The 25129-nt window shown below is 42.3% G+C and overlaps 1 protein-coding gene and 1 long non-coding RNA gene across 3 annotated transcripts in view; one reads left to right on the top strand and one right to left on the bottom strand.

Annotated features, from left to right (window-relative positions):
* Nucleotides 1-15203, bottom strand: part of OTUD4 (OTU deubiquitinase 4) — a 42263-nt gene extending 27060 nt beyond the window's left edge. The window contains exons 1-6 of the mRNA XM_052654622.1: nt 15045-15203; nt 10807-10890; nt 8337-8387; nt 3452-3498; nt 2851-2923; nt 1711-1792 (exon numbers count right to left, since the gene is read on the bottom strand). Of these exons, the coding sequence (XP_052510582.1) occupies nt 1711-1792; nt 2851-2923; nt 3452-3498; nt 8337-8387; nt 10807-10890; nt 15045-15203 (496 nt within the window). The remainder of the gene's footprint in view (nt 1-1710; nt 1793-2850; nt 2924-3451; nt 3499-8336; nt 8388-10806; nt 10891-15044) is intronic.
* On the top strand, nt 14760-20671 carry LOC128062233 (uncharacterized). 2 transcript variants are annotated; one of them, XR_008200805.1, is made up of 4 exons: nt 14760-14887; nt 19163-19319; nt 19592-19750; nt 20420-20671. It is a non-coding gene; the product is annotated as an uncharacterized LOC128062233 (long non-coding RNA). The 2 variants fall into 2 exon arrangements; XR_008200804.1 differs by having other exon boundaries at nt 20358-20671.
* The last annotated feature ends 4458 nt before the right edge of the window (nt 20672-25129 follow it).

Below are 25129 nucleotides of genomic sequence, written 5' to 3'. Positions count from 1 at the left end.
ACCTTCTAACACCTTATGATCAATAACACAATTTAACCAGAAAATTACCTAGAGAGCAACTAGACTTCTGTCTTTGCGGTCAGTTAGTTCAAAATCATCACTGCCTGTTGTCTGGATGATACTGAGGTAGATACAAGGTGGTGAGAAAGGGGGTCTCTTGGGGACTCGTTTGAGGGGTAGATACCACTGTGATGAATTCTTAGTGCACTTGTTTTCATAAGATTTGCTGTAATTAAAACAAATGAGAGGCCCGAACTCCTGCAGAGGTTCTGGGCATTTGGTAATATATTTCTATGCTTTCTGGAGTGTAGGTTTGTTTTTGTTTTCCTCTTTTTGTAAAGCAGAAACATTGTCTCAATATGCTTCAGTGGTTGCTGAGAACACATTTTACGATGGTTTCTTTTTAGTCCATTATGAAAAGGTATCTTCTTTCTAGCAAACGTAGTGTTCCTTAAGTTTTCCATCCAAGCCTCTTCTGGTTGGGTAGGTTGTATGACCTCTTTAGTTCTCAGTTTCTTCATGAGAACAGCTGGAATAAGAGCACTTCACTGTGCTAGGATTAAATATGAAAGCAGTACGGAGAGGCTTAGCACAGTGTGTACACCCATAGTTAAGTCATTGCTCACTGTGCGTGTTGAACTTTATCAACTTTGGCTCACAGCTGTGATACCTTTTTGTATTACTGTTAGCTTTAAATACACCAATACATTAAATACAAGTAATATAAAATTGTGAACTGATCTGTTTTGAGATGTGACGTTTGGCTGTCTGCATCCTGGGATATGTTCTCTGCCGCTTCAGTCAATCAAAAGCTGGACATTCCAGCTTTGAAAAGGTCGGCGCCATGTGCTGTCTTTACTGGTCCCCCTTAGCTAAAGAACAGGGGAGAGGCTGTCACGTGCCCGGCACAGTGCTCCGTACAGGTCATGTGCACTTCGTCAGAACAGATGATAAAGGAGATAAATAAGGGACGAAGGCGCCGCCACAGCAGTCACTCCCAACTGGGAGAGGTGGAGTGGCTTTTATCCTCCCAGGAAACACCTGGCAATGTCTGGAGACATCTGTGGTTGTCACAGGGGAGAGAGAGAGCTCTACTGCCATGTCAGCAGGTCAGTCACTCAGCTGCATCCAACTCTGCGACTTCGCGGACTCCCCTTCCACGGAATTCTCCAGGCAAGAATACTGAGTGTGTTGGCGTTCCCTTCTCTAGGATCTTCCTGACCCAGGGACCAAACTCAGGTCTCTGGCACTGCAGGCAGATTCTTTACCATTTGAGCCACCAGGGAAGGCCCACTATTGGCATAATAGATGCTAAAACATTCTACAACCCCCAAAACAAAGAATTATGTGCCCTATATATTAATAGCAAAAGGTCAAGAAACCCTGGTCAGGTGACAAATACAAATACTGATTTCCTGAATCATTGAGATTTTCAAGCTATGCACTAAAAGCTTTAAAAACATACAAATCTTTATTAATGATACTGATTACCACAGGAAAATATAACTTCGTATTTACAAGCCAAACTCTAATCTACTAGCACCTTTTTCCTATTGAAACAAGTTTTTACTATATTAAGATTTTTGGTAACCTAAAGTTCTCAGAAATATATTTTCACACAACAAAACAGTGTATCTGCCCTGAGTTGTTTGCTCGAGACCATAAAGCTTAGGAAGAAAATTTCTAAACCAACACAAGGGTGATACTTACACTGACACATAGCCGAGCTCTCTTTATACTTTATGGGATAGACAATATCATAGTGATTTCCATTTGAAAAACACAGGAATACCTGAAAGGAAAAAACAGAATACATCCTTCAGCCCTTTACACACAACATTTACACAGCTACTTACATCTCTAATATCTGAGTTACTAGTTAATAAATTTCCACATAGAATGTTTTAGAAATAACCTAAAGCTGTAATGTGGTCATGGTACATCCATACGTTGAAATGGATACAAAGCCAGGAATCAGAAATTCCTAATGACTTGGGGAAACGCTTACTGCATCATAAAAATCACACACAATCTGTAAGAACAAATTATTTCAACTACTGAAAGAGAAGGGTTAGAAGACTGTAAGAAAATATTCTAAAACTTTAATGATGCTTACCTCTAAGGAGCAGAATCAAAAGTACATTTTTTTCTGCTTTACAGCTTCATGTACCTTCTAAATAATCAATCACTTATGCAAAGAGCAACGCACATTGACTTTGCTTAGACTACATCATATTCCAAAAATTACACTGTAAAGGCCAGATCCAGAGCCAGGCACCTCGGACACCCACAAGTCCTTACGAAGGCATATTTACCTCAGCTCCCTTCCCCTTGCCACCATAAACGTGGTGACAAGACACTTCAACCTGGGCTGCGTAACCCAATGCAGATCATGAAAACAAAATTCTCTAGTAATGAATCGTGGTGTTTTCCCCCTCCTTTCTGGGCTTTACATCATTTTCCAGTTGTTTCTGCCTGGTGACTAGATAATAACAACGTACCCAGTAAACTACCTCTGTAATGGGAAATATTTCACAGTTAAGTGTTTCTGGATGCAACAGTAGAACCTATTTTCACAAGTTATGTTTCTATCTAATGTATACATTGATGTAAAACAGTAATAGTCTAGTCAATCACATACACTGGCATCTCAACTATTTTTCTCTAATAAAATGTCACAAGAGAGTTCAACATTTGTGCAGAAAAACAAGTACAAAATAATAAAACTTGTAAATGATTAATAAGAACTTAAAAAAAAAGTCACTTAAAAATTATAGCTCAGGCAGTCAAGATGGCAAGTGAGTGGTTCCTTTACTTAAATCCTTTAGAAAAACTTAGAACAATTCTTACCTTTTCAGGAAAATTATTTTCAGTTACTTGTGAAGGAGAAACATTTGGTTTCTGGTAAATTATAAAATCTTTCCTGAAAATAACATTTAGAAATTATTTCTGATGAAATACACTTCACAAATTGAGGCTCAGTCCTTCATTCATTCACTCACTCAAGAGTCAAGTGCACCAAGCAACACTCTAGGTGCTGGAGAAAGAGCAGTATACAGAAGGCACTAACGGATAACTAAGCGGCAACATACTTAAGCAAAAAGTATCCTTTTAAACAAGTAAACTTTTAAATATAATTTTCTATATAACTTCAGATATAATTCTAAAAGCAGACCTCAAAACCACAGAAAGCGTGGAGATGAAATTTATAAAGACATTTTGAAAAGAAAAAATTAAGCATTCCCCTGATCAGACAAAAAGCTGTAAAACTGACAATATGGTGCTTTGCCCTTGTTCTAGCCATTCAACGCTAGCAGCCTTGAGAAAGGAGGAAATCATCTCTCTAGAAGATCTGTAAGTGATTCTGCTATTTTAACAACTGCGTTACAATGGAGCATGTTAACTTCCCACTGGCTTTATTTTTGTTTACCTATGTGATTACAGGGCTTACCTGTACAGAAGAGAAAGGGCACTTATTTCCACTTGTCCAACCCATTCCTGTATTGAAGAAAAAACACTGGCCCATAAGTGTCTACTTTCTATAATATCTTAATACACATCTTTATATATGATACCCCTAATTAGCTAGAGTAGCTCATTAATATTTTTTTAATTTAATTTCAGGATAATTGCTTTACAATATTGTGTTGCTTTCTGCTATGTGTCACCATGAACCAATCACAGGTACATTTATGTCCCCTCCCTCTTGAAACTCCCTCCCACCTTCCACCCCAGCCCACCCTTCCAAGCTGTCACAGCGCACCAGTTTGAGCTCCCTGCATCACACAGCAAATTCCCACTGGCTATCTATTTTACATACAGTAATATATATATGCTTCCACTCTACTCTCTCAATTCTTCCCACCCTCTCCTTTCCCCAGTGTCCACAAATCTTTCGTCTCTGTCTGCATCTCCACTGCTGCCCTGCAAATAGGTTCATCAGTACCATTTTTCTAGATTGCATATATATGTGTTAATATATGGTATTTGTTTCTCTCTTTCTAACTTACTTGGCTCTAGGTTCATCCTGGAACTGACTCAAACGCATTCTCCTTAATGGCCCAAAGAGCTCATTATTATTAGTACTGAGAATACTATAAAAATATTTTTATAAAACGGGCTATAATATACACTAAAAAGCAGCCCAAGTCTTGGTAACAAATATCCTAGGTAACAGGGCTGGAATAAGAATTCCTGTTGATGTGGCAGGATGACAGAGTAGTGTCTCTAAGTTGAGAACTCGCAGAAGGCAAAGTTCCAGCTGAGCACTCAGGACAGAGCCCAGCACACAGTATGTGCCCAGGAAACAGGACACTGCCTAGAAGCAGAGCTCAAGGACCAGAAAGGGTGAGAAAGGGCGGGTCTACTCTCTTCAGAATAATCGAAGGTACAAAGAAAGCAGTGTGCCAGGAATCACTTTAACATGTGGTAGAAGTTTTAGTACTAAAGGAGTCACTTTAAGTCCTTAAGCTTTTCAGAAGGCAGTATTTATCAAAAATTAAAATACTCTTTAAGGTAACCTAGCAATTCAACTTCTATAAAACTATCCGAAAGAAATATTTCATATGTCCAAAAAATGTATATAAACAGGATGGCCACTACAGCTATCTGTAATAATTTTGAAAAATTTTTTAAAGATAGCCCCAAGATTCCACTAATAGATAAGGAATAATTAAATAATTTATCATTCACCCAAACGATGTATGGAAATATCATGCAATCACCAAAAAGAATGAGCTATATTCCTATGAAATGACCTGAAAAGATCACTCAGACTATTAAGTGGGAAAAGTAAGTCAGTAAAATAATCCTGTTGTGCAAAACAAAATAAATATATATAGACACATACACGTAGAGAGGGAACTAGAAGGATACATCCTAAATTGACAGTGGAAACAGGAATTTAAAGATGAGGGGAAAAGTAAGGATTTTCACTCTTCATTCTGTAATAAATCTTTGACCATGAGAATGTATTCCTAAACTACCTGGGAAATTAGTAAAGACTTAATACCAAGAGTTACTAAAAATAAGAACTACAGTAAATGAATGCTGCCACTTCCACCTTCAAAGAAGAGAGATTTGAGATAAGGAGAGGATTTTGGATGATGGTTTGAAATCCTCTCCGAAAAGGATCATCTTTCCCCACAGACTCTGCACTTCAATTAATCTTAAAGTTGGCTCTGTTTTTCAAAATGAAATAGGTGCCATGCATTAAAACAGATTTATTAAAATAGGCCTCTGCCTAGCAATCACAGCCTCTCAAAACTCCACAAGCAATACCTTCTGGCACAGAGGAAATCCTTCCCTGAAACCGTCTGCTGAGATCATAAACCCAAGCTATTCCATTCTGTGCAGAATGCACCGCATCACTTCTAGTGTCAACAAGACACTACATCTCAAATAAGGTACCATTTTGTAAGTATTTAATCTTCAGGATAAATTCTATCGTAGTCTGGTTAAGTAGACAATGGCCATTATAGCTTGCCTTCTCTAACAATTTTGACTTTTTTCTTAATTTATGTTCTATCACTGTCTTCCACCTGAACGCTATAGTTTTTACTTACTCAACACTCTATGTTAGCCTACTTTATCACTGTGGCTTAAGAGCACAGCATTTCTACAAAATCTATTTTTAATCTTGTAAAGAACCACACTGTATCAAAAACACAAATTAAATGTTCTTAGATAGTCATCAAAAGCAAACTTTTGTTCCTCAAAAGACACTATTAAGAACACTAAAAGACAAGATACAAATAGGAAGAAAGTACTGGAAAATACACACCCAATACAGAATGCATGATGCTCGGTATAAAATACTCTTATAATTCAACAAAACCAAAATAATAAAGCGCAGAATCTATGAGCAAGACATTTCACCAACAAAGACATGCGGATGGCAAGTAAGCACATGAACAGGCTCTCAACATTACTAGAGAAATGCAAGTTAAGATCGCAACGACACCACCGCACGGCCACTACCTAGGTAGCAACAGCTACAATTTTACAAGGCTGACGATCCTGAGCGTTGATGAAGATGCAGAGCAGCTGGAATTCTCACTTATCGCTAATGACAAAGCAAAGCCGCACAGCCACTTTGGAAAACAGATTAGCAATTTCTCATTAAGTTAAACATGAATTTACCGTATGACCCAGGAATTCCACTCTCAATATTAACAATATTAATTAAAAGAAAAGAAAACATCTGTCCATAGAAAGACCTGCAACCAAATAGTCTTAGCAGCTTTAATAACAGCAGCAAACTTGGAAGAAATCATATATCCATCAACCTGTAAATTGCTAAAACAAGCTGCAGTACATCCATACAAGGAATGGCCACTCAGCAATAAAAATGAACTGTCACACAAAGGACAACACAGATGAATCTCAAAATGCTTCCATTATGCTAAGTGAAAGAAGCCAGACATGTTAAGACTACAAGCTATACCATTCTATCTGTTCGAGTCTCGAGAAGGCAAAACTTCGCACACGGGTGGGAGTAAGGGGAGTAGAGATCAACTGCCAAAACGTTATGAGACACTTCTGGAGTGACGGAAACGCCCTGTGTGGTGTCTGTGAGGGGATCACACAGCTGCATGCCTCCGTCAGATTTCATAAACTTAAAGCATCTACTATATGTCCATTTTACCTCTGTAAAGCTGACAAAAATATATTCTTTTTGAGGCATTTTTCAAAATGCTCCATTGATATTTTTAAGAAAAAAAGGAGGAAGTTCTCTTTCTCTGAGAAACATGGGTGAGGCAATGGAGCGTATCGGTTGACTACGTTTCTCTTCCTTTCATACATTCCATGTATCGGGGAGAAAGAGAAACAGAAATATTTATCGCTAATAAGAGCACACACCTGTTCTGTTTGGAAGGCACCTGCCAACATCTGCAGAAGGCCCGCCCAGCTTGGGGAGGGGAGTGTCCTGGGAATAACACACCTGGCCGGCCAGCACCCTGGGAAGGAGAGGGCTGTTCCCAGGCACTCTGCAGCACCTGCCACCCCGCCCCTGCAGGTCCCCGAATCAGTCTCCAGTCCCCTTCCACTGCCTCACTCCCCTCCCTGTCCCCTTCTCTCTCGGAATGTCTCTTCTACCCTTTCTCAGCCCAAGAGCCGGAACTGTTCACAAAGATCACCATAAAATGGTATTGTGGGTTTCTTCCTGACTAAAAATTAATAAATGGTCTTTGTCATTCCCTTCATCTTCTACAAAGGAAATAAAAATCACCAGTAATAGCTGGCGAGAACTGTTAACCTTCTGGTGTTTAATCTTTGCTATCTGTGACACAGGCTTCCCAGGTGGCAGAGTGGTAAAGAATCCACCTGCCAATGCAGGAGACTCAGGTTCAATCCCTGGGTCAAGAAGATCCCCTGGAGAGGAGAATGGCACCCCACTCCAGTGTTCCTGACTGGGAAATCCCATGGACAGAGGAGACTGGTGGGCTTACAGTCCACAGGGTCACAAAAAGGCAGATGACGACTGAAGTGACGGAACAAGGACGCAACTGTAGCATCACACCTATACTTCTTAGGACACACGTGCCTTCTCACTGGTACTAGACACCCTTCCCTACTGCAGGGACACTCCTGGGAACAGCATCCAAAGCCCAGTGACTTCTGCATCCCCGGGGCCTGGCCGTTCTTAGCCCACAGCAAGCACTCAACTTAGCGTCAGGGAATCGAAGAGACCCCACACAATGATCAAACACCTTACCCCTGTTAGTATACCCTTTCCTCCCCATGTGACTCCTCTTGGAGTCTTCTTTGTTGTCGTTTTAAATCTAACAGTGATTATCTCTGGGGATAAGGGAACATTCTACATGGCCTTCCGTTAACATTTGGATTTCTACACAAAGAGCATTAGCTTTCTCAGCAGGAGAGGAGAAAATAGGAAACAGAAAATTTCTTTTAATTTCCAAGTGACTAAGAAAGTGCTGGCAGGGGGAGTCGGTGGGGAGGGGCTGTCCTCCAACCTTCAGCAGCCTCTTCCTGCTTCTCATGCGGACCTCATTAAGGGGAATGGATGCAACCTGTCTTGTCAGCTGCCTAATAAGGAAGCAATCGAACACCGCCCTGTCCACCAAGCCCGATACACACAACTGCACCACACTCTGGAAATCCTCGGCGGTGCTATTTGAGATCTTCTATACTACGTTAAAGGGCGTCACGACAGATCAAGAAAGCATGACTGTGCCGAGTGAGGCAATGCTCGTGGCAGCAGCTGTCTTCCAATTACACGTGCACCTAAGGCAGAAGCTCCTCCATACACTCTAATACCAACCTCACCATATTTAATGTATTAAAACATAGAAACATCTCAGAGTACTACATACCTGTGGATTTTCCAAACGTTTTAAATATTCTTCAAATGACCCCTCTATAAACTGCAAAAAGGGAAAAAGGCCTATTAGAAATCCACCAAAAGTTAATCTCTTCACTGAGAATTACTGAATTTTTACACAAACCTTGGATACAATAGTTATATATATATATATATATATATATACACACACACAGAAAAAATCTAATTATGAAAATATGTACAAAATATTAAGAAAACATCATAAAGACACAGCAGAATTTAAAGAAGGAAACACTGTCTGGAACCACTTCCTGGACAGGGTCTGGAGGGTGGGCGGCACCCTGTGAGGAGGCGGCAGTGGGGAGGAATCACCTGCGCAGCCGGAGTGGGGTGAGCACACCTGCCCGTGGCTGGAGCAGAGGCAGGACCCGCAGGCCGAGGGAGGGGGCAGTGCCAGGTCACAGCACGTGGCGTCAGCAGAGGGTTTACATGGTTATAGCAGCGCTTAAAGACTAACTGGGCGAAGGCCAGCGCTTAGAAGAGAGCTGAAGACAGGTGCAAGGGCTAAGAAATGCCCGTTTTCTAACAGATGTGAACAGTCATTGTCTCTTAGATCAATTATTCTAAAAACAAAGACAAGAACTGATAATGCTAAAGATATTTTGAAGAATCAACAACATTTTTCTAATCCAGCTTGTCTCATTGTTATTTTAACAAAAACAAAAAAAATCTGATTTGATTCAAGCTATATGATTACACTTTTTGCTTTTCTCATAGCAGTTGCACTAATTTAATTGAGAAAGCTCTAAAAGACATTCATCTGAAATACCAATTTCAATTTTATTTCAATTAAAGTCTCGGTTAATTTAGCAAAGTGATAATACTTAAAAACATTAAAATATACTGCTTGGTCTATAAAAATCTTTTAAATGCCCTTTTTTTAAGACAGAGATTAATCATTTTATAGATGATATACTCTAATTTCCAAAAGTATCCTAAGCTTAAATACATACTTGCACTAACACAGCCACATATTTGAAATATTCCACCAATCAGAGGCTACTGTTCTCTATTAGTTTATTATTTACAGAATTTAAAAAAATAAAACCCCACAGAAACATGCAAAGTTGCAAAAGACTTAAGCTGTGGTCTGACACAAGCCTCCGTCCAACTGATTCTTCTTAATAATCAGAAACTACTTACCTAGGCCCTGACTAAACATTTTCAACAAAAAGGCACACCCTTCGACCCTGGACTTTTTTCCACTTCTGGTCAATAGAAACTGGTAGAGGTAGTCATTGTAAAGAAAGTGAAACTTTCCCCCTCAGAACTTTCAACTTCTGAGCGTAGTGCCTAAGACTGTAAGAGCTGAATCAAGACATGCAAAGCACTTAAAACAATGCTGCTGACATCTCCACTACTGTTAACAGAGCTTTACCCTCTGGAGCCAATACTAACTAATTCACTTGTAGTTTCTTCAAATAGTTAAAGACTATCTCTCTACCCTACCTTCCTCTCTGCCATAATACTCTCTTATCTAGCCTCCACATTACCAGCTTTTTAAAATAAGACAAGTTTTCAAATCTTCTGATCAAGCAGGCTCTCCTTCCTGGAATATATTACTGTTCAGCTTAAAACATGGCATCCAGAAAAATGTCACCAGTAATAAAATTTTGCTTAAAAATAGGAATTCCAACCCAAGAGCACCTTTAAACACTATTTACCTATTAAGTCTTAGAACTGAGTTACATGCAAAGTGTCAATGTTCTTTTGGCAGTCAGCGGGGAGAAAATACCAGTAAAGATTGTCAGATGATAATTCTACATCATAAAACCAATAACCAGTACGTCTTACAAGGCTTTCAATGTAAAGTGAAAATAGGTCACCGTGGCATCTATTTCACAGCCTACTACATACTAAGAAAATTACAGTCAGTTGATAAGATATTCTGTACTAATTAACTATACTACATTCTATTAACTACAAATCATTATTTATATAATTACAATGTTCTGATATGTGGTTCATAATGATGAACCCTGTAAATTAAAAATCTATAAATACCTCCTGATAAAATCAGAGGCTCAACATTAGCTATGCTCCGTGTATTTCTTATACTCCAAGGACTGCAATTTTTTTACAGTTCACAGGGGGTCACCAATCACAGAAACCAGTAGCCTCCCTGATCATGTCAGACAAGGCTCTCTAGTAATATGCTCAGGTCCTGCCCAAGTCACCCTTCCAGCCTCCACGGCTGTGATCCATCTGTCACAGAAGCTTTCTAAATGTCTGAATAAATGAACACAAGATGACCTTTAAAAAAAAAAATCACAGCTGACTATGGATTTGGATTTGAATTCAAAAAAGCAGTTCATTTTTATAAGGTTTATCTTCATAACCTACAATCCGATCCAACCTGCGAAATTCCCACTAGACCACTCAAATGGCTATCGTGTACCTCTAAGTCAAGGCACCGTTACATGGTTAAAATCGTCAATCACCTCTTCGAATCTCTCCCGGTTCTCCCGAAGGTAATGAATGCAGGCCATCCTGACTTCACCGTGGCGAGACTGGGAGTGCAGCACCTGTGGGGGAGAGCAGCACACGGGCAAGCCCTGTGTCAGAAGACGCTGCGAGGCTGCGGCCCACACCTTCCACACCCAACACAGCCTCACCGCCAACAGACGGCAGTCTCCATTTCCCCTTCCGTCATTTCTGACTCTGCGCTCACTCTCACCTCTCCCACTCACCTGAGAGCTGACACACCACGTGCCAGCAACAGTGCCTCTTACTCCAGAGGTCACTCGATGGAGAGCTTGTCACCATTTCCCCTTTAGGTCACTGAGACCACGCCTTTGGGGAAATCTTTGTAAGCTTACACTTTCCTCTCCCGGCCACCCCTCTACTATTACTTCACTCGTCACAAAGCAGAGCTGACAGAATCCCCGCCACGCAGCGCTCAGCCCCATCCTCAGCTCGTTGGAAGAGAGGACGAAGAGGTGACTTCAACAAAAAAATAAGTCTTCGAGGCTTTCTGCCCGTAGTAGAGAAATTGCTTTTTCCCAGTAACTTTGAATTACTTGCCTTATGTATAAATGTAAGTCCACCGTGGTTTGAGAAAAATTAAGGCACTCATTCTTAAATCCTCAGCTTACACGATTCGGGGAAGACCAACCAGGGAGCAGCGCAGAGGATGCAATCTGTTTCTGTGTGTTGTCATCCCAATGGCTTTCAAACGTGCTCTTCTGCCCCAAATCTTAAAGCACCAACTGAAACAGGCCATACTACGAACATGATCCACACCCTTTCACTCTGCAGCCTCTGCTGTCTTCTGTTCAACAACTAGTTCAACCAAAGAACAACTTACTGGCATCTTGCCTCTTAACAACAGTCTAAAGCTTTGTTTTGAAACCCTTTGGCCAGTCTCTAATATTTTACCACGCTAAAAAAAAAAAGGAGATTAAAACTGTTTTCTACTACTAGGTGTCTTAAACGAAGGTGCTCCTGCTACCCTACAAGGTCAAAGTGGGAGGGAAAAAACTGACATTTAAAATAACGTCTCAAAACTACTATCCAGGGCTCTTGAGAATTTCTATTATTATAAAGTAGCTTTAAGAGTTACAGTTTCAACTGAGTGAGTCTCCCTTATGTTCAGGGTGAGCAGAGAATTCAGGAAAAGGGAAGCTCCGGTTGCACCTGCTACAGGTCTCTCTGGATAACAGCCAAGGCTCATTTATACCCACGGAACCAAGAGGCGCAATTGCCTGGAGAGCTAGCAGGTCCCCTTACATTCAATTCAGATACTCTGACGATGCAAACTGAGGTTAGCAATGCGTTGCTTTTCAGCATACTAGCTGGCTTTCAGCTTAACAAGTATGCGAACACTGCTGTCTTTAGGAACTACAAAAAAGCATCCATCCTTACTGGAAGGACTATCCAAATGCAAAAATCACCACCACACAATTTTTTTGCCCATTCAACACATGACATTTAGTAACATTTCCTTCACAGAAGCTACGCTAGACGCTATTATGAATCAACATATTAGTCTGAGTAAACCAGTGTCATCAGATAGGGCATTTCTGCCATTAGCACAGTGAAGCTAGTCTTACAGTCATTTACCTAGCAACAGGTGGCAGACATAAGTGAATAAAGCTTATGATTTTACAACAAACACAATGACAGGCATGTTTTTTCTCCTTTAACAAACATTTCACTAGCACATGAAATCTGAACCCGTTACTCAGAAGTAAAATTCTCAGTACGAGGTGCCCAGGGTGCTGGGGCTTTATAGAGCAAAGGAATGTCAAGAGAAAGGAGGCTAAATCACAACTGTTGAAAAGCAAGTTCAAGGGCACTCAGGAAAAATTCAAACGGTATGACAAATATCTTTGCAAATTATTACATACAAGAAAATAACCTAGAAATAGGAGGCTTTCCAATCTTAGGGCAGACAGATAATAAACACAGAGAAAGGCTGAGACACTCTGCTTCACCAAGCCCTCTAAGAGGGCCCTATTTTTAGCTCCAGGGCCACAGAGCTGATTCAGGTCAGGCCTCCTGCAGGCCACAGGCCAGAAGCGTAAAAAGGGAAGGGGTTATTTAAATCAGGTAATTTGGAGGGGAAGACTCTGGCTAAATCAAGTCTCTCCCCCTGCATTTCCCCCGCCAAAGGCTGCCATTTAGATCACTTACTGTGACTCCCTGGTAGAAATGGTAGTTATTCTAATATTACTGGAGAAACTGTTGGCAAAAAGTAAATCCTTTGTGCACACTGTTGAAGGGCAGCCTGAGGATGCCGTTACTTCCCTCCCGACCACCAACACACACGCCACCTTTGGCCATGAAGACTACACCTGTGGTCCATGTCTACCGAAGAACAGAGTTTGCTCCAAGAGTCACCGCAACAAACTTTCTATAAGCTCAGTGTATTAAAAGTCAGCCTCCCGTAAGTGGAAGGGACATTCCCTCAAGCCTAATTTAAATCCCATCACAGTGAGATATAATAAAATGCATTAACTATTGTTAGCAATGAGCTCTTCGTGTAACCAGCTAGCTATTGTTCATTTCTACTTAAAAAGAGAGTCTATACAATCGAGTTTGCCAATTACCTGTGGTATGTAGTTCTGAAACCAGCCACACCTTTCTGCTTCAATATAAACTATGATGTGTATAATCCAACTCCAAATAAGCACCATACTTCTCGTATTTCTATTTGCTTCCACCTCTTTCCTTACCAAACTCTTGCTAGAGCCAATAATATGTTTCAATAGGGATTGAATTCACTTCCACATCTTCCCTCTGCTTCTGGAGGTGATGAGGAGACTCAGGAGGCTGAGGCGGATGAAGCAGGACAGATGGTGATCCCGAAAACTCACCAATGGGACAGACTGTTTACCTACTAATAGTAAAGACTGGGATCTGTTTGTGTTAACATCTCCCAAAGCAACATTAGAACATCTTAAAAAATTCCAAAAATAAGAGAAATCAATTGAACTGAAAAAGACACAGCTCAGTTTGGGGAGCTTTGCGAAGAATGAATGACAATGCCAGCCGCAAAATGCAAAGGTCTGGACCAGCTACACCAATTTCTTGTTTCCAAAAAAAAAAAAAAAGAATATCTTATGCTACTGATGTGAAAACGAGGGCCTTTGGAAAATAAGTGGCTGGCCTTTGGACTTTGAAAAAAACAAGAATAGACTGGTCTATAGATGTTTAGGAAAACATTTACTCACAAAAAGAAATTCCGAAAGCTACTTAGCATTAAAAAAGGTGAGAGAGACAGAAAAACTCCAAAGGGGGGCAGGAGAGGAAAGGGGTAGATCTTAGGCCAAAGGAAAGCAAAGGAAAACGGTAGGAAATACACACCAGGACAGCAATGTGAAATTTATGTCCAACTAATTCAACAGCTATTTCTTAATACAGGATGGATCTGGGTTGCTGCACACCTACCAACTACAGTGTTACATAATAGGGAATAAGCTCTCTTACCAAAAAATAAATCAGAAACATCCTCCCAAGAACTGTATTACAAAGTGATTTTAATCAGTAAGGGGGAAGAATTCGGCCAAGGACCTAAGGGACCCCAGATACAGTCTTCCTTCCCACTAGCAACTTTAAAACACTTTTTCTAAGTCAATTATTTTTTTTTTAGTTTACCTACACTTGCCTTGCAGGACAATAAAAGAAGGTGAAATCTACTCAAAGACAATTCTGTGCAAACATTCCACATTTTCTAAAGTCTGGTTTTCCCAAACTGCACATTTCCCCCACTCCTGACTCAGGCGGACATCCGCGGGCTTGGCTACCCCACGCTCCAAAGTCCAGTAACGGGGCGGGCGGGGGGGGCGGGGGAAGATATCACGATCCCACGAGTCGAGTCTGGTGCACCACCTCCTCTAGTAAACATTCTGCTTACTGGTGTGAACGCTGTGCTTGTAAAGCCAAAAGGGGAGGCGAAAAACAGCATTTCGCCAAGTTCCCACCCCTCCAGCAAGGGTGCAGACTCTCCGGCAGGCCTCACGGGCTAGCTTCAACTCATTACCTCTTCGCCAGGAGGGACGACACCCAGATCATTTACAGGTTTTTAAGTTTCGATTCGGAGCTCCCAGTCCCAGGGCAGCGTCCGGTTCCGGGGCGACAATGGGCCGCTGTGACGCCTGCGGGGCCACGCGCAGCCCGCCCGCCGCTTCCCACCCGGCCCCCCGCCGATCGCCCCCTCCGGCCCCCGCCCCGTTACCTGCTCCGCCACGGCTCGGAACAAGCACGACCCGTCCTTGGCGACCAGTTTCCGATACAAGCCCAGGGTCCGCAGATAGGCGTCCATGGGCGTCGCGTCCTCGCGGGGCGCCGCGCCGCCCCGGTCGCCGCCGTCGGGGGCGCCGACGGCAGCCTCCATGTTGCCGGTCGCGCAGCAGGCCCGGCGCGGCGCGGGCTAGCCCCACATGGCCGCGCCGCCGGCTCCTGGACGCCCCGGCCGGGGGCGGGCAGCGGCTGGGGCTCGGGCTCGGGCTCGGGCTCCGGCTCGCGCTGGGCGGGCGGCGGCAGGCGGCGGCCCGAGGCGGCGGTCCGCGCGCATGGGGAGCCCTGCCTAGTGCATGGCCGGGCGCACGCGGCCGCCTCCCGCGGGGCCACGCGCCCGGGGGAAACGAGGCGGGGAATTCACCGAAACCCGCAAGCGAGCAGTCACTTGACGCGGGCCTCGCCGCCCGGCTCAGCCACTGGGGCCCCGGGGTCCCGCCCCCACACACACACAAGTTTCCTCGCCGGACCCGGCGGAAGCGAGGACACCCCCGCAACCCGAGCGCGCCGGCCCAGACTCTTGGTGAAAGCGAGGCCTGTGGGCCCCACACCGGGAGCCGAAGAAGCCGAGGGAGAAAGGCGCGGCCTGACCGTCTCCCCACCTCGCAGGAGGGCGCCGGAGGGGCGGGGAGTGGGCGGGGGCGCCCGGCGGGAGGGCAGCACCCTCGCAGCCCAGAATGTGTTTTCGCTTTCGGCCCCGACCGCGGAGAGGACGGCGGGAGGTGTAGTTTGGGCAGCGGCAGGAAGTCGGCCTGCGGCGGGCGGGGACGCGCGGCCGGCCTACCCGGCGGGGGGAGGCGCCCGGGAGGCGCGCGGACTACAAGTCCCTACAGCGCGGCCGCCGCCGCCACCCGGCGCCGGCTTCACGCTTCCCGGGCACCGCGCGTCCTCCAGCAGGCCGAGGGTCTGCGCGGAGACCTGCGCGCGCCGCCCCGCCCGGCCGGCCGCCCGCCCTCTGCGCCGCGGGCCTGCGGGATGTGCGCGCGCTCTGCGTGCGTGGAGTTGCCAGGGACACGGAGGCCGCTGGGTCGGCCCTTTGTGTATTTCCAAACAGAGGGCGCACCTGTCTGCTCCCCTCCCCCCCGGCCTCTTCCCCTGACGTTTCCATGGAGGTGGCTTTAACGGCTTAAGCAGAAAATAGACCTAATTGGCGAAGGCTCCTGGAACTCGCATCGTGCGGGGCGATACGGGCTGTCCATAAATCAGCCGTGGACTGCTGATTCCTATTCGAGACTAGAAGTACAGCTCTGGGGGTATATCGCAAGATGATGCCTTTGCCACAAACATTTTGGTTCACCCTGCCACTATAGCTGCCCACCCCAGCACAAAGGGGTGTCGCTAGTCGAAAAAACTTAAGATTTTTTTTTTTTTTCCTTTTTAGAAAACCATCTTGTAATTAATTGTTTGATAGCGTGCTGGACGTGCCCTGGGATCCAGCGGCGTTTGCTGGAGGATTCCTGTTCAACTTCCCACCCTGAGAAGTTGAATGACAGTGTATGCCTTTAGAACCTAGAATTTATCCAGCTTGTTTTTGTGACACCAGAATTTTATTTTTATTCAAGTACAACAGCATCTGGTATCTCAATCTTTTAAATACATGGTTAATCATAAAATCTACTCTTGAAGCCATGGTGCGGCAGGGTGGGGCTGGCGAGATGGAAGAATTACTGTAGATTTAGACATGTGGTCAAACAGATTCTTTGGAATGGGGGGCAAGGCAGGCCAGATGGTGAGAGTCCAGTGCAAATTACTGAAAATTCTATTTGAGAAATCTGTTTTCAGTATTTGGTGCAAACAATGACTCGTGTGTTCACTCTCCTTGGAACGTTTAGATTTGATTTCTTAAGGTTTAAAAATTCAAATATCCAATGGTGCTGTTTTTAGAGAAAGCAAAAAAAGGATTCTGACCTAAATGAATTTTCTTGTCCCACTATTGAATGTTGTACATTTTGTAGAGCAATACACTGCAGAATCCCTTTTAGAAAAACCTAGTTTCAAGTCAAACCTGTTGCTTTTCCTTCTTTAAAATATATATAATTTAAAATATACGATTGCACTCTCATTCCGCTCAGAAAGAACTGCCCAGTTTTACCACTACTTAAAATATGGCACTTTCTTTTTATAAACAATGACTTGCCTTTTAAACCCACAGAGGAATGGAAAGTGAAAGTGAAAGTGAAGTCGCTCAGTCCTGTCCAACTCTTTGGGACCCCATGGACTATAGCCCACCAGGTTCCTCTGTCCATGGGATTTCCCACGCAAGAATACTGGAGTGGGTTGCCATTTCCTTCTCCAGAGGATCTTCCCAACCCAGACGCTTTACCATCTGAGCCACCAGGGAAGACCCGGAAAGTAAAGTAATATCTAAACAATAGCTTAAGTATTGAATTCTTAAAATGAGTAGATTCTGTAGTATTAATAAGCAACAGACTTTCTTATATGCCAAAAGAAAACCATGCCTTTCCTACCATTTATGTAATTTAGAAATAAGAGTTCTGAAGCTAATCTCCAAATCAATAGGTATTTATGGAAAATCTACTGTGTCTAGCATGCTAGACAACTGCATTCCTAATTATCTTGAGAACATATTAGAAACATATTTCCAGGGGCCTCACGTTTGAAAATCTATCAAACCTTATTTTGTAATTGAAATGTTCATGACTACATTGTTCGTGATTACATTAATTTTTAGAAGTCATTAAAAAGCTCTGCTCACCTTTTATATGTGCAATAATTTCATTTTGAGTGGCTAATAGTGTTTCAAGCATATTTTCTATTTTAAGCCTTATCTATTTTTTAATGGAATATCACTATGTTTTTTAAGCCCCCAGATTCCTTTGAAACACTTTGAAAAGGAAACCAAATACATCATTAACACTATAATGTCTTTATTTTCCATTACAAAAATGTAATTCACTCACAATTGGACAAATAAATGAATACAATCATTTAAATAAGTACTCTAGTTGACACTACGGTTGACTTACAGTATTTTTTAAATGAATCATTAAATACTAACAGAAAACAGAGGCTCTAATCAGAATTCATCACCATTCTATGTAATCTTATAAAAATATGGTTTATTATCAGAATACTAGAAGAATAACACATTTCCAGTCATTTCTACACTTCATGTCCTGACAAAATTACTTATTATCCTCATTCCTGCTGAATGAGTGCAGATCAGCCTCACTCTAAACTGCCTGCTTCTGCTTCCAAAATTAGAAGTAAAACACCTGTTGTATCTGACCAGGGGGCCTGTTTAAGGAAATCCTTTAGGTATTTTGAGACCTGATCCAAGACAGACCCTCTGTATGCCAAATCCCCAAATATACTCCCTGTTTAGGCAACATTAAAGGATCCTATGACTTTAAACTGAACCAATGCTTGTAGAAATTCACTTGCTAGCATTAACCTCTGAAAGTTTTCAAGAAACTACATCTGACTGACCATGTTCGCTCTGAGGAAGCCATTTCTGATTAGCAAAAGTGAAGAGCAGACATTTTCATCAAATATAATCTGAAGGAACAAAATTAGTCATCCCAGGCAAATGTGTCAACTGTACATAGTTAAATACCTCAAGTCTGTTTGCTCTGACAAACTTTGGAGCTAATAATTGTATCTGGTGAAATTTTTTTGTTTTAAAAATGATAGATTTTCTGCAGTTTTTTTTCCAATAAAAAGGTGTTATGGTGGTGGTGTTCAGTTGCTCAGTTGTGTCCAACTCTGCGACCCCATAGGCTGTAGCCCACCAGGCTCCTTTGTCCATGGTATTTCCCAGGTAAGAATGCTTCAGTGGGTTGACTTCCTTCTCCAAGTAGGCATCCTCCAGTATTCATTTACAGTAGGCATTCTCAAAGATGGCCCCCAATGATTCCTGCCTCCTGATATTCACTCTCCTATATAGTCGCCTCCACTTTATAGCAGGATTGGTCTCTGTGATCAATAGAATAGAGCAAATTGTACAAATTTAATATATTGCTGCTGAGATCAGGTTATAAGAGATGTTTTTGGTTGTTCTCTTGTATTTCCTCTTTTGTGGGTGACTCACTCTAGCGAAAGCTGGTTACCATGGGGAAAACTTAGAAGTTCTCCTGGTGGGGAACTGGAGCCTCAGCCAACAGCCACATAAGTCAGCTTTGAAGTGAGTCCTCCAACCCAATCAAGCTTTCAGATGACTGCAACTCCATGAGAAACCCCTCATCCAGCCAAGGTCTGAGATTATTTTTTTCTTTGAATTCAACCCCCGCCCCCACCCCCATCCCCTACCAAGGATGCAACCCAAGCCCTGCCAGTGAAAGCGCAGAGCCCTAACCACTGGGCAACCGGGGAATTCCCCAGGGCTGAGCTTCTTAATTCTAAGATTCTTGATCTCACAAGCTATGTGAGTTAATGCATATTTCTTATGTTAAGCTCCTAAATGTTGGAATAACATTCCCAAAGTAAGTAAGACAAACATAACACCCCATTGTTTCTCTTTACTAGGTGTGTATGTCACTTCAGTTGTGTCCAGCTCTTTGTGACCCCACGGACTGTAGCTCACCAGGCTCCTCTGTTCATGGGATTTCCCAGCAAGAATCCTGGAATGGGTTGCCATTCCCTTCTCAGGAGATCTTCCCAAACCAGGGATCAAACACATTGCAGGTAGATTCTTTACCCACTGAGCCACCTGGGAAGCCCCTTTACTAGGTAGACATAGAATATATGTCAATAATTCATGAAAATAATCACTAATTTACTATCTTTTGTGCTAAGCAAAGTTGCCAGTAAGCAGATTTTTTTTTTAATTCATAAAATCCTTTACAAAATACAAAATCCTAAGAACATCTGAGCTTTATTACCACATAACATTTGGGTTTGTTTTCTACAAAAATGCAAGTAATTAAATCCTACAAAAAACCTATTTTCAAAAAAAGAACTATTTCTCTCAGACTGTCCTCCAGCTTACACTTTGTTGCTCCTGAACTACCTGCATGGTCCCTCACACATTTCCTACCTTGGAACTAAATGTGACCGTGTCACTACTCTAGGCCAATGAGATGCGAACAGACTCCATGCGTTTAACTTTCAGTCTGTTTGTGTTAGCTGCTCAGTCATGTCTGAGAAAGTTTGTGACCCCATGTATATGTAGCCCTCCAGGCTTCTCTGTTCATGGGATTCTCCAGGCAAGAATACTGGAGCGGGTAGCCATTCGCTTTTCTGGGGTTATCTTTCTGACCTGGGGACTGAACCCTGGTCTTCTGCATTGCAGGCAGATTCTTTACCATCTGAGCCACCAGCAAAGCCCTTAACTCTTAGTTCATTTCCTTAAAGATGAAGCCTCCTGCCCTCGACAGTCTTTCCTGCTTTCCTTCTGCTCATTTGAAAACATGGTTGAAACAAAGCCAACACTAACTGCAAAGACAGTACTCTAAGAGAACAGATGAAGAAGCTGAAAGAAAACAGAGTCCTTCAATGCTTCAAGGCCGGAAGGCGTGGACTGTTTTATGAGAGAAAAATGAACTTACTTAACCAAGCATTTTTTGTTGTTGTTCTTGTTACAACTTGTCTATGTATCCTGGCATATTTTTCTTTCAATATTAAATAATGGTGAGTGAAAGTTGCTCAGTCGTGTCCAACTCTTTGTGACCCCATGGACTATATAGTTCATGGAATTCTCCAGGCCAGAATACTGGAGTGGGTAGCCTTTTCTTCTCCAGGGGATTTTCCCAACCCAAGGATCGAACCCAGGTCTCCCGTATTGCAGGCAATTCTTTACCAGCTGACCCACCAGGGAAGCCCAAGAATACTGGAGTGGGTAGCCTATCCCTTCTCCAATGGATCTTCCTAACCCAGGAATTGAACACAGGGTCTCCTGCATTGCAGGCAGATTCTTTACCCACTGAGCTATTTGGGGCCAAATAGAATTTAATTTACAAGAGTTACTTCCCTTAGTTGCACAGAACTTTTTTTTTTTTTCCTAGAAAGTTCGAAAAATTTTCTTTTTCTGAAAATTTGGGAATCCCAAATGTTAAAGGACTTCCAAAAAGGTTTCCTGATGTTATTTCTTCATCACCAATCCATATTCGCCTTCAGCTGCCACGTTGCCACTGTTGGCTACCTCCTCATTGTGAAACAGAATGAACTGAGTCCATTCTAACCCCAGAGCTCAGACTGTAGTCCTGACACCCTATTTCCAGTGTGACTGGAGGAGTCAAACTATGGTTTAGTTTCTCTCAGCAGCTGTCACTTCCTTATGAGGTCAGCACATTGCTATGTTCAAGTTGCAAAGACGAAAAACCTCACAATAGACTGAGGCTCTTATACAGCTAGTCAGAGTCCACCATCTCTGTAAATAAACCCCACCTATTTTCAGCCTTTTACCGCTCCTTTAACTCATCTCATAGCGTGCGTGCTTAGTCATGTCTGACTCTCTGTGACTCCGTGGACAGTAGCTGCCAGGCTCCTCTGTCCACGGGATTCTCTAGGCAAGGATCCTGGAATGGGTTGCCATGCCCTCCTCCAGGGGATCTTCCCCACCCAGGGATCATACTTGCGGCTCTTGTGTCTCCTGAATTGGCAGGTGGATTCTTCAGCACTGCACCACCTGAGAAGGCCCTCCTTTCACTACCACTTCTCAGTTCTCACTCTGACCCAAGCAAATTTACAAAGTCACCTTACAAGGAATTTACTATGTCTTCTCAGTGTGGGATTGTAAACTTTTTGTAGGCTTGCAGAATTTATGATTATTTTGTATTTCCCACGTGTCTAAGAGTGTATTCGCTTTTATATATTCAGATCAGCAGTTTAATAAATAGTCATTAAATATTTTCCTGTGTTTCCAATAAATCTCTCAATGAGAAAAACATTTTACATGAAAGTGTAGGGATTTCTCTGGTGGTCCAGTGGTTCCATGCTCCCAATGCAGAGGGCTTGGGTTCAATCCCTGGTCAGGGAACTAGATCCCACATGCCACAACTAAAAATCACACACGCCACAGTGAAGATCAAAGATCCTGAGTGCCTCAATTAAGCCGGGTACAGCCAAATAAATAAATAATTTTTTTTTAAAGAAAACAAAATGTATAATTCTGGAACCTGTAGTTGAGACCTAAGTATTTTGCCAAGACTGTGTGTCTAGTTGTACATATTTTTCTTTATAAACAAAGAATTGAAGATAATCTAAATGTTAAACAATAGAAAATTGACTACATTTTAATATGCACAATTAGAATACTATTGAGCCTCTTAACTATGTGTGCGGGTCTATGTGTTGATTACAATCACCCAGAGAAATTCTGAAAAACAACAGATCAATGGTATTGAAGGGAAAAGATGGGGATAAAGACTGGGTCATGGAGATAATTACTGTTGAAATTAAGCGACGTGTGTATGGGTGTTCGTTATACTATTCCTTCCACTCTGTACATGTTTGAAATGTTCTATAATAAAAAATGGTTAGGGACTTTCCTAGTGGTCCAGTAGCTAAGACTCCCACTCGCAATGCACGGGGCCTGGGTTCAATCCCTGGTCAGGAAACGAGATCCCACATGCTACAATGAAGATCGAAGATCCTGCACGCCACAGCTAGAACTAGCCCAGCCAAATGAATAAATAAATACATTTTTTAAAAGGTTAATTTTGTGAATCCTACTCCAGGTTTCTTGAATCAGAATAGCAACAGATAGGCCAGAGGAATCTGTTTTTTGAATTTCCCCAGGTGATTCTGAAGATCATCCATCATATCCGGGAACATCTGAAAATTCGGATGGCATCAGAGAGGCAGCGCCTACTACACATGAAAAAGGAAATTATGGATCTTTAAATTAACAAGAGAGGAGGAAATAGACAGCTGACCTGTATTCAACCCCAAAATCCCTGTTCTAAATCACCACAAAAAATTCTTAAAGATTCCAGTCTTTAGGTTGCCTATTTATGTAGATAAGTACACCTCAGAGAGATTGCGGGTTTGCTTCCAGACCTTTACCATAAAGTAAGTCACATGAATTTTTTGGCCTCCTAGGGCATATAAAAGTTATGCTTATACGATACAGTAGTTTATCACATGTGCAATAGCATTATGTCTAAAAAATTCAATGTATGTACCTTAGTTTAAAAATACTTTATTGCTAAAAACTGTCAACTATCATCTGAGCCTTCGGTCAGTTGTAATCTTTTTTGCTGGAGGGCCATGTCTCAAAAATGTTTGCAATATTGTGAGAATTGTGAAAATGTGACCCAGAGACATGAAGTAAACAATCATTCTCGGAAAAATGATGCCAAAAGACTTGTTCAACATAGGATTGCCATGAATTTCCGATTTGTAAGAAACACAGTATCTGTAAAATGCAGTAAAGGAAAATACAATAAAATGAGGTATGCCTATCACACCATTAGACAAAGACACAGAAAAATAAAATTGTATTGCTTAAGATTATTGCAACATAAAAATACCAATATTTTAAAATTAAAGTTATAAAAAAATAAAATAAAATAAATAAAATTAAAGTTATAATAAGGAATTATTAATAAAAATACAAAAGTGTACCATCATAATTAAAACTAACAAAGATATGGAACATACTACTGCAAAAAGCGGTGTAAAAGTTAAATCATTTAAATAGCTTCCTTGAGAATGCAAATCACACAATAAAAATATATATATTTAAAGTATACAATTTAAGAAGCCTTGATATATGTCTCTGTCTACGAAATCATCACCAAAATCCAGATAATGAACATAACCATGACCCCACTGAGTTTCCTGTCCCCCTATGTGACTGGTTTACCCCAGGCTTCCCCCATCCTCAGCTCTCCATACTATGTTTTCTATCACTGCCTTAGTTTGCTGAAAGTGAAAAGTTAAAAAGTGTTAGTCACTCAGTCCTTTCAGACTTTTGGTGACCCCATGGACTGTAGCCCACCAAGCTTCTCTGTCCATGGAATTCTCCAGGCAAGAATACTGGAGTAGCCATTCCCTTCTCCAAGGGATCTTCCCAACCCAGGGATCGAACCCCAGTTTCCTTCTTTGCAGGCAGATTTTCTAGGACTGCTATAATAAAATACCACAGACTGGGTGCGCTAGTGGTAAAGAATCCACCTACCAATACAGGTTAGACATAAGAGAAGTGGGTTCAATTCCTGGGTGGGAAAGATCCCCTGGAGCAGGGCATGGCAACCCACTCCAGTATTCTTGCTTGGAGAATCCCATGCACAGAGGAGCCTGGCAGGCTGCACTCCACAGGGTCTCACAGAGTCAGACATGACTGAAGCAACTTAACACACACACAGCTGACCTAACAGAAATTTATTTTAGCACAGTTCTGAAGGGTAGAAGTTTGGGATCAAAGTGTTCCCAGAGTTGATTTGAGTACTCTTTCCTCAGCTTGTAGATGGAAAATTTTTCCATGAGACTTCACATGATTTTTCTCTCTGCATCCATCTGACTAAAAATGTCCTCTTAAAAGGATGCCAGTTAGATTGGATTAGAGCTAATTTGAATGGTCTCATTTTAAATGGGGTCGCAAAGAGTTGACTCGACTGAGAGCCTGAACAACACCAACCCCTTTAAAGTCCTGAAAGTCTTAGTCTCTCAGTCACGTCTGACTTTTTGCAACTGCACAGACTGTAGTGACCCCACAGACTGTAGCCTACCAGGCTACCCTGTCCGTGCAGTTCTCCAGGCAAGAAGTGAGTTGCCATTCCCTTCTCCAGGGCATCTTCCTAACCCAAGGATCAAACCTGGGTCTCCTGCATTGTAGGCAGACCATCTGAGCCACCAGGGAAACTCAAAATACTACCTCCTTAAATAGTTATATCCTGAGGTACTGAGTGTTAGAACTTCAACAGGTAAGTTTTTGGGTCCAGTTCAGTTTTTAACAGAAACAGTAGATTAGTTTGCAGTTTCTACAGTTTTATATGAATTAAACTCTTTCAGAATGAACCCTCTTTTTGCCTGACTTCATTTGCGGGAAAAATTCATCTTGAGATTGATCCATTCATGGATCGGCAGTTCATTTCTTTTCATTATTGAGTAATATTCCAT

This window comes from Budorcas taxicolor, chromosome 17, assembly GCF_023091745.1.
Source record: "Budorcas taxicolor isolate Tak-1 chromosome 17, Takin1.1, whole genome shotgun sequence".
NCBI lineage: Eukaryota > Metazoa > Chordata > Mammalia > Artiodactyla > Bovidae > Budorcas > Budorcas taxicolor.
Note: the sequence above shows the minus strand (reverse complement) of the source record. Positions and strands in the feature narration are given on the sequence as shown.